General features: G+C 36.9%; 1 protein-coding gene across 2 annotated transcripts; it reads left to right on the forward strand.

Moving 5' to 3' along the window:
* Positions 1-4,795: 4,795 nt before the first annotated feature.
* Positions 4,796-8,680, forward strand: gper1 (G protein-coupled estrogen receptor 1). Of its 2 annotated transcripts, none has more exons than XM_026929942.3 (2): positions 4,796-5,020; positions 6,680-8,680. In XM_026929942.3, the coding sequence occupies exon 2, from the start codon at positions 7,107-7,109 to the stop codon at positions 8,202-8,204; it is 1,098 nt and encodes a 365-aa protein (XP_026785743.1). In that variant the 5' UTR covers positions 4,796-5,020; positions 6,680-7,106; the 3' UTR covers positions 8,205-8,680. The 2 variants fall into 2 exon arrangements, with proteins under 2 accessions (XP_026785743.1, XP_026785741.1); XM_026929940.3 differs by having other exon boundaries at positions 6,685-8,680.
* The last annotated feature ends 1,777 nt before the right edge of the window (positions 8,681-10,457 follow it).

Here is a 10,457-nt window from a genome sequence, read left to right on the forward strand (position 1 = left end):
TACTTACGCAAAGAGGAAGTTTATTAGAAAAAAACAAGGTCATCTATTCTGATCAGCGAGACGTACTCAGTATGTCACGTGATCAGTGGAAGAGAGGTGTATGAACTCATCTGAGTTCTGCGTGAAAGCAACGAGAAATGCTTATAATGTTCTGACCAAATGACTAAAGCAACTGAGATAAAAATGTAATAGCCTGCTAAAGTCTTTCCCTTTATTGTCTCAATGTCGTAAACATCTGAATAAATTAGGGTGTGTTTTATGTAAATTAAATTTGAGGATAAACATACACACGTATGTGACCTTGTATAATGTTAAATAAATGTATACAGTTGTATAAATCTTTATGCTGCTCAGAAACACAGATAGATAGATAGACAGATAGATAGATAGATAGACAGACAGATAGATAGATAGACTGGGGAAAATCATATTCCTAATAATAGGTGAGTAAAGTACATTAATTTACTTATGGGACATTTTTAAAAAGCATACACTTCAAAAAATGAGATCTTAAAGCAAAAATATCTTGAATATCATCAAATTTATCTAGTATTTCCTACTGCAAGATTAAAATAAATCATATATAACATTATTAAACCTATTTCTAGACATTTCTACTAATTTCAAGCTTGAAATAGTCTTTTTTGCAAATTTTTGCACATTCTTTGCATTTATTTCTAGAAAGAAGAAGAAGACTTTTAATTAGGCTTAATGGTCTTATATTTGTTATATAATAAACTCATAAGAAATATTAGCTTAATTTTTCTTTATTAAAGATACCTTTGCTCACTAAGTTATCATTTTGGACTGCAGTAAAAGTTTTTTTGGTTTTTTTTATAGCTTATATAGTTTATGAGTATATATTGTTTGTCTAAACTTTGTTGAAACCTTCTCACCCTCATCGTATGATTACATGATGCTCTGCAGAACCGCCTGAACGTAAGACTCGCTCAAAAACTTTTTTTTTTTTATAAAACTTTCCTTTTTATGTTTTTACATTTAAAATAAATCCATTGTATATTTTATATGACTTTTAGAATAAAATGTATTTGATTTTTAAATAAAAGTACCTTTTTCAATTTCTTGCCATTGTGTTACTTTGAAGTAATGATCCTAAAGTATGTACTATAAAGTATACTCCCAAAATATACTTTTAAAGTTTTGAATAATGTACTTAAAATTACTTTACATCTTCACCAGTTATAATATTTTTACTCAGTGGCATCATAATTTCAATTTTCAACTGTGATTACAAATTCATTTCATATTACTTCCTTAGACTTTTTTTTTTTATTAATTTTATTCAAGAGATACACGTTAAGTTACATTAACATAAATAAACCCGATTGAAATATCACTCAGAATAACAACGTAATAGAATAATAACAGAATAACAGCAACAACAACAACAACAACAACAACAAAGTAATTGGCAAAAAAAAGTTCAAATCTTATTATTAACACTCATTGTTTTCTTTCAAGATTGCTTTCTATTCACAACTTTTTAACTATAACTTTAAAAAATATTTTTAATCTTTCAATCAAACTGAAATGAAGCTTTATTAAATGAGTAATATTGACTACTGCTTTATACTAAACGACATTAACTGCAGTAAATGTTCTTCAGTTATTATTTATTTATTTATTTAATGATATAGTTACCTACATATTTTGTCATTATTTGTAGTCTAAGAGAGATATGTTAATTCAGACTGAAAAGGTGTTCAGAAACTTTATTACATACTTTTAATGCTATAATGAGTAATTAAAATATTGAGACAAAACTGAATTCACTACTGCTATCTTCAGTGTATCATTACAGTTATATTTTCCTGCATATAATCCTGCACTGATGTCCTGTTTTCTTTATTATTGAATGACTTCCTTTCATTTTTTATTAATGATAACTGCAAAATTGCCCTCATGAATTAATTAACTGTACATTACAGTGACATTACAATTAATTAATTAATGATCACACATTTGCGCTTTATTTCCTGGGAGCTGAAGGATGTCGTTATATTTATTGCATAATAATTGTTTCTAAAAATGAACAGCATTTAGACACAGATTCAGCATGTCTTATCTTTGACCTATATATTGAAAAATGTCATGTTAAGGGAAAATTAAGCTTCTAAAGTGTTAATAACTATTGCACACATTGCAATCTATCTACTCTATTTTCTCTCTATCTACACTATACAAAAAATTGCGGTAAATTTATTAATTATTTTTATTATTTTACAGGATTGTACTGTGAACAGTTAGGTAGTCATTGTTTTATAGTAAAATACCCGAAAACCCAGTGCATAGTGGGATATCTAATGTTATTGGCAGAATGGTAAAATATACTGTATACAGTACTGTGCAAAAGCCTTAAACACCTATTGTTTTGTTTTTTAGTACAAACTTTGTTATAGATTTTTAGTTTCTGACTTCTACATTATTGATTCAGTACAAAAACATTTTAGATTCCAAACATTAGTTTTCCAGCACAAAATGAAATGTTACAGAAAAATGTTTGTATGTCAGTAAAGAAAGCAGCAGATTCCATAAGAGACACTTTTCAGATAAAAACATAATGAAGGCTGCTGGGTTTCGCTGCAGAAATAAGAAGCGAGTCGACAGTCAAAGTCTCCAGAAGAACTGTGGCTGCTTCTGCAAGATGCTCAGTAACACTTCCAGCTCATTTCCTTATAAAACTGCACACACTGCACCTCAGATACTGTTTATTTTATTTAAAGCGAAGGATCATCACATTAAATACTGACTTTGTTTCATTTATTACTGTTTACTGCTCTTTATAGTATTTTTTAATGTAGAAACATTTAATTTCATTATTTTTGAAGGCATCTTTACTCTACAGCATTTCTTTGCATGTGCTTTTGCACAGTAGTGTGTATAGATAGATAGATAGATAGATAGATAGATAGATAGATAGAAGCCAAATTACCCCTTACTTTACAGATGATTTTTTAATATTAGATGCAGTGTAATTGTATTAGGTCTTTGAGATGGTGTCACTTTCCCAGGTTTGTTGGTTTGTTGAAATAATATTCCAGCTGCCCGTCATGTTAAATATTACACTGTAAAAGTGGATTTGTTTATTTAACTCAGTCATGGTCAAAGGCTCCTTGTTGTAGGACATTCAGCTCTCTGCAAAGTGGTCTTGTAAAAGACATCAGTGACATTTACTTGCATCTTATTTGGTAGTCTCTCTTTCCTGTGTGTGCTCTGTTCAAAAGAATGAATTCCCAAATGTTTTTCTTCAAGCTATTTATATTGAACTAGCTGAAATTTGAGAATCTTTCTGCTCAGAGTGAATAAATTTATATTATTTTGTTGAGGTAATTTTAAAGATTCTATTTTTTTCCTATGTCAATTATAATAATATATATATATATTATGCAAAATTATTATACTATTGCTTTCCTCGGTAAAGATTAATGACTGAGGAAGCTGAGAGCAGCCAACGTGTCCGAAAAGATGGCACAGCTGCTCATTATATACAAATGGTAACACTTTATTTAAAGGGTACCTACAAAGGGCCCTTATAACACATTCATAAGCATTGCATAAATGTTCTATAGTGTTAAAGAATTTATGAAAGTCCTATCTCAAAACGTGCAATATGGTATTGGAGGTTTTATGCAACTTTGTCTTTACGTGGAATTATCATTATGAGTTGAATGATTGAGACCCTGTGCTGCGGTGTTTTTTGTTGATATCTTGCACATTATTAGCTGGTTTTTACTAACAGAATCTTCAGGACAGTTTGGGAAAGTTGTAAAAGGTAATAAAATCATTCATTAGAATGAATGAATAAGCATTTCATATAAGATGTACAGTACATACCATAATATAGTATTTGCAAAATGTGTCCAGCTGCTAGCTTACCTTTCGTAAGGTGTTCGTACAATATCAGATTCTTACACAAGCATGGAATTAAATGCTTAATAATCTTTATTCTGTTCTCATTTATAAAGCCCATATGCCAGCCTCATGAATTATTTTAATGCCTTCAAGCTAAAATGTTAATCAAATGCACATTTATAACACTCCTATGAAGCACTATGATTACATTCTTCAGCTTTTTCAAGAAAATACAGTAGCACAATGTCTAAATCTGTCGACTCAAAAAGATAACTGCACAAAAAAGACAAGGTTGTATTAAAAAAATCCAATATCATAACATGTAAAGGCTTTCATGTTTTGACATAAATTCTGCAGCATTGCATTATAAAATATTTATGCAATGCTTATGAATGTGTTATGAAAGCACTGTGTAGGTACCCTTCAAAATTAAGTGTTAGCCCAAAATGCATAATTTATATATTAGCACAAGACTTATAAGGCTCCAGTTTCTCAAATATGTCATGAATTTGCCAATAGTATAATAAAATGATGGAGCATTTCTCTCTTTCAGCGCTCCCTCTTTCCGATTGCGATGGCAGTCCTAACACTACAGTGTTCTCAGGAACATGGGTCTCGTGCTCCTCATCTGCATTTTCTGAGTAGATATTTGATCCAGTCACAAGGTTTGACTTTTAAAAGTCAGGTTCCTGAAAGCAATAATTCAGGCTTTGGACCGCGTAGCTGAGAGTGTTCTGAAAATCAGGAGGTGTGTCTGCATTCACCTGTTACAAAGTCACTCGGGTCAGTGGGTTCTGCTCATGTATGATGCTGCAGGGCAGGGAGCCAGAATCAAGAGCAGAACTGAAGACAGAGCTGAGGAAGGAGGAGAAAGCAAATGAGGAGGTGGAGGAGCCTGGGCAGACGGTGCACACACACACACATACACACACACACACACACACACACATGCAGCAAATCTCAGGACTGAGCTGGAATGGTGGGAGGCTGCTCTGATCGTCCCTGGCTCGATCCCATTCTCAGGCAGGGCTTTGCAAGTAGGGGGCGCTGGGAGTGGAACTGTATGTGGGATTACAGATCTTTGAGGCTTGTCTGACTTCTGCGACGGAGCGCTGCACTGCCTGTGTGACAGCCACACGCCTGGAAGGTAAGAACCTTTCTTTTTCAGCTAGGTCAGAAAAGCTTGCTCATGGAGGAAAATGTACTGACCTGGTGGGGATGTGTTTGGGTCCGAAAACAGCAGACAGCTTGGATGAGCGTGTGCAATACCTTTTGATGTCTTTGCGAATCAAAAGTTCATCACTTATATTGTTTGCAGATCAAACAGAAATGGAAATGAATGACAACCGCCCATTTCTAGACTATTTTGTCTGTGAATTAAAACAGAATCGATCGAAAAAGTCGCAATGATTGAGCGGCTTGTTTCATACTGTACGCTATAGTATTTACTCTATTGCTGTCTGTAGTACTGTCTGCTTATCATCAAGAATATATCTAAGTAGGGTTAGAGTTTTTAAATAAAGGTTTTTTGGGGGGTTGAGCTTTAAATAAATAGCCAGGACATGTAAAGGATCTACACTCATACTTTTTCTGTCTATTATCTGTTCATTATCTGAGATGAAGCTTATTTATGAGAATTTCATGTCTCAGTTTATTCATAAGCTGTGTGAGTTTAATATAAACAAATACAGCGGTTATTACACTTCATTATCTTAATACTCCTTATTCAAACAATTTGCCTATATTCTCTGAAATTCAGAATTCTTCACCAGGCTGAAAATAAAATATGCTAATTTTAGCAACCTGGCAGCACAACTTTGTTTTTTCTTCCTCAAGTCAATCAATTTCACTGGGAACCTGATCCCTAAGCCCAGGGCTTTGCTGTGAACGGGCATAAGATTTACATCTGTAACAGGTGGACATACTATATGATATAATTACAGTGAAATCTGCACATCTGTATGTTATTGCAAGGCTTTGCACTCTTTGAAATGGTCTTTTGTCTGACCAGAATGTTGCGCTGGTGAATGGTAGCTGTGAAGGTGTGTGATTTACTGGAAAGGAATTAATATTTCACAGGTTTCATCAGAGGGGAAGGAGCAGGCTGAGGGGCTCTGGTCATCCGTTAAAGGTCAAGATTTTCTCTGCTGCACAAGATTATCATCCTCATTATGGCAATACCTTTGCATCTTTAATGAAGTGGCGTGCACAAAAAATAGAGCTGGCTGGAATTTGCTAATCAAATGGAATAGGATTTATATACCTTTTGACATTCAAATGTAAGAACTCATAATGAAAAACATTATGAGCCAAGCTGGGTGTTGGGTTTTGTCTTGACTTTTACTCACCTCCATTTCCTCTGACTGAAGAGAAAATGATCTCATTGTGCGTTTGTGTTTATGTTTTTGTATCTTTCATTGATCATTAAGCAAATCAAAATTATAATGCAGCTGTAGATCATTTGTCATATGTTCTTTTAGCTTTGTAAGAAAATGTAGTGATATAAATCTGCTGTACATATCCATCATGTTATTTATTGTCCTATGGTGCATATGTTCTCCTTTGCATTTAAATCACTTCTTAGTGCTTCTTATGTGCTCTAATACTGTGGGTAGATTGGGATACTGACACTGTAATAGATATTATTAAATACTGACATGTTATAGAATTGTGTTTGCCAAAACGAGATAGGAATTGATGCTAGGCACAGCACAGGAGCAGGGTGCCTGGTATTTTTCTTCTCTTGTAATTACTTTTTTTTCTTTTCCCTCTCTCTCTCTCTCTCTCTCTTCCTCTTTCTCACTAGATTAGGTGTCACAGTAATATCGTCATCGACTGCTGCTTGGTGAATAATCATGCTTTTGGACTGGAGGAGGCAAAGCAGCAGTGGAATTAAAATGTGTAAAGAACAAACTGTACAAAAGAAGCACAGCCTCTAGAGAGAGAGAGAGAGAAAGACCCCTCGTGTCAGTGTCATGGATCACACAAGTCCAGGCAGCCCCCCCAGATGAGACGACTACAAACATGGAGGTGCTTATTGGCATCTATTCCCACGACCGTCCTGTCTCAAGAGGCAAGCTCTTCAGGATGCTATTAACTAACGCTGATCTGTCTCTCTCGTAAGATCTGACTGCTAAGAATGGGAACTGCAGTCTAAATGAGCAGTCCACCCAAAGCTAAGAGCTGGGCACACACTCAAATGCAGTATGTAGCACTGGTGGAGCATTTGACCTATGATTCGGGACATGCAGTACAGAGACACTGTCAGTATGGAAGATCAGACAACCACTCTGATTCACATTTATCAGAATAGCACCGAGCACTTCAACACTTCGTTTGATTACAACTTGACAGATCTGAACGACAATACAGACACCTATGAGTTTTACGTCATTGGCCTTTTCCTCTCTTGCCTGTACACGATCTTACTCTTTCCCATTGGCATTATTGGGAACATCCTCATACTGGTGGTTAACTTGAACCACAGAGAGAAGATGACCATCCCAGACCTTTACTTCATCAACCTGGCAGTGGCTGATCTCATTTTAGTGGCTGATTCGCTCATCGAGGTCTTTAACCTGAATGAGAAGTACTACGATTACGCTGTTCTCTGCACCTTCATGTCCCTTTTCCTGCAAGTCAACATGTACAGCAGCATCTTCTTCCTGACATGGATGAGTTTCGACCGCTACGTGGCTCTAGCCAACTCCATGAGCAGCAGACCATTGCGCACAATGCAGCATGCCAAGCTCAGCTGCAGTCTCATCTGGATGGCCTCCATCCTGGCCACCCTCCTGCCCTTCACCATTGTGCAGACACAGCACACAGGCGAGGTCCACTTCTGCTTCGCCAATGTCTTTGAGATCCAATGGCTGGAGGTGACAATCGGTTTCCTGGTGCCTTTCTCTATCATCGGTTTGTGCTACTCCCTGATCGTACGTATCCTCATGCGGGCTCAGAAGCACAGGGGCCTGTGGCCACGCCGACAGAAGGCTCTCCGCATGATTGTTGTGGTGGTGCTGGTATTCTTCATCTGCTGGCTACCTGAGAACGTCTTCATTAGCATCCAGCTGCTCCAGGGCACAGCAGATCCTTCAAAGCGCAGCGCAACCACCCTGTGGCATGACTACCCGCTGACTGGGCATATTGTCAACCTGGCGGCCTTCTCCAACAGCTGCCTGAACCCCATCATCTACAGCTTCCTGGGAGAGACCTTCAGAGACAAGCTGAGGCTCTTTGTGAAGCAGAAGGCCAGCTGGTCAGTGGTCTATCGCTTCTGCCACCACACTCTGGACCTCAACATCCCAGTTAGGAGTGAGTCTGAAGTGTAGGACTGAATGTAGTCCAAGAACTATTGGGAATGTGTCTTGAGATTCTTCTTTGTTGCATTTCTAAGAAGAACAATTGGAATGTTTTTTTTCTATTGAAAACCCTGTATGCCTGTCAGAATGAAGTTGCTCTGAAACTGCAGACGCAGTAGGGTAGGAGTAGGGCAGAGAATGTAGGTGTAGCCACCAACTGACAGGGGTATACAGTTTAGCTTACAAAAGCAGTCAAAGAAGAAGCACCATGTTTGCTTTATTTCCTGCAGAGTGTAATCTATACAGAAAAAGGATTATTCAGGGTAATTCTTTGCAAAGATATTGATGGAATGAAAAGTAAACAGCAAAGATAAAGTAACTGATCTGTTTTTCTAAAAGTAAACTTTAAAGATTAAAAAACAAACATATAATGTATCAAGGTAATGACTTTTATACTCCAGGTCGATTGTGCTCAATGAGCCCATGGTAAGGGAACAAATAAAAAACAGATATCAAGACCTGTGACCTGTTTCTTCTCTGCATCACTGTAGTATTTGTTTTACTTCCTTTAATATTTGGTAAGCTTCCTACAATACACAAATGCCACAATCTCTCTCTCTCTCTCTCTCTGTATCTATCTATCTCTCTATCTATCTATCTATCTGCTCAGTAAGACTTTAAATTAGGTTTAGGACAGTTTTTTTTTATTTAGCAGTACTTGAATACACTCCCTACTGTAAAACTTTACAGATTAAACACACAGGTTCATTTAAAGTTCACTGCTCACCTTAACAGGAAAATCTACGAGACTCACTTACGAGACTTACTGTGTGCTCAGACAGAGGTGTTATCAATTCTAACCCCAGGTGTTGGCTCCTGTTTACCGGGGTAGAGACAGGGGGCAGGTGGCTTGCGGAAGGCAAAAGGTAATGTAAACACATTACTTGAGCCTTCAGTAACCCATCCAGCAGTGCTCCATCAGTGCTGTTTATTCAGTACAGTGCTTTCAGTCACATTTCTAGCCCTAGTCATATCTCTGTGTCATTCCAGCGGGCCATGGCCCTGATCTGTCCTTGCTATTTTCAGTAGAAATGTTACTATTTAAGAAATGGATCATTTTCTCATTTTCTAAAGAAATATGTTATTAGGAGACACAGACACCCATTACTACCATAGGCATGACATAACCTGTGGGGGTAATCTGTAGATTAGTTGAACAATGCTTATTTGTTAAAGACAATAAAAGTAAAATCATAATCGGATGTAAATTTCTTCTCATCTGCAAACTGCAAGTAATACTGATAGAGCTATCAATGTTTCTCTATTTCATTCAGAAGTGGTTCATGACCATAGATTTTGGAGGGGCAGGACAACATTAATAACAACATATCCTTAAACAAAATTAAGTCGATAGGCAAGCAGGCTTACAGAAACTGGGCAGCTGAAGATTAGAACAACGCCACCTGGTCTTTTTCCATTCTGCAACTGTCCAGTTCGATGAGTCTGTGCCCTCTGGAGCCTCAGATTCCTGTTCAGGGTTTACAGGAGTGAAACCCAATATGGCCTTCTGCTGTTGTAACTCAGCTTCCTGAAGATGCTTTTCTGCTCACCATGGTTGTAAAGAGTGGTTATTTGAAACACAAGGTGTTTCTGATCACAGAACTGCTGCTCACTGAATGGTTTTTGTTTTTCGTATCATTTTGTGTAAAGACACTTGTGTGTAAAAATCCCAAGAGATCAGCAGTTTCTGAAATACTGTCTGTCTGGCACCAACAACCTGTAGCTGCATGATTTCATGCACTGCGCTCTGCCACATGAATGGCTGATAATTGCATCAATGTGCAGGTGTTCCTAATAAAGTGGACAGTGAGTGTATGTGGTTGGGTTTTGGCTTGCCTGCCCCCATGGACGAGCCACCACTGATTTCTAATTACAGAGTGTGGTGTACTAACACTGCACTGACGATTCCTAGACTGGAGATTATGTTATAATAGGGCTGATAAGTATAAAGCTGCTCAGACAAAAATTTTCATTTCAATTCAATTCAATTTCAATTATATAGCACTTTTAACAAGGGACATTGTTACAGAGCAGTTTTACAGAAATCTGGATACAAAATTGAAATTAAATTTATCAATTTGTCTCTAATAAGCGAGAAAGCGGCGACGTGGCGAGAAAAAACTCCCTGAGACGACGTGAGGAAGAAACCCTGAGAGGAACCAGACTCAAAAGGGAACCCATCCTCCTCTGGGTGATAACGGATAGCGCCATTATAAATCATTT

Source organism: Pangasianodon hypophthalmus, chromosome 23, assembly GCF_027358585.1.
Source record: "Pangasianodon hypophthalmus isolate fPanHyp1 chromosome 23, fPanHyp1.pri, whole genome shotgun sequence".
In the NCBI taxonomy this organism is placed as follows: Eukaryota; Metazoa; Chordata; class Actinopteri; order Siluriformes; family Pangasiidae; genus Pangasianodon; species Pangasianodon hypophthalmus.

Bases quoted from the DNA above. Each gene is read 5' to 3' on its own strand.
- gper1 (XM_026929942.3), top strand. From the start codon at position 7,107: ATGATTCGGGACATGCAGTACAGAGACACTGTCAGTATGGAAGATCAG.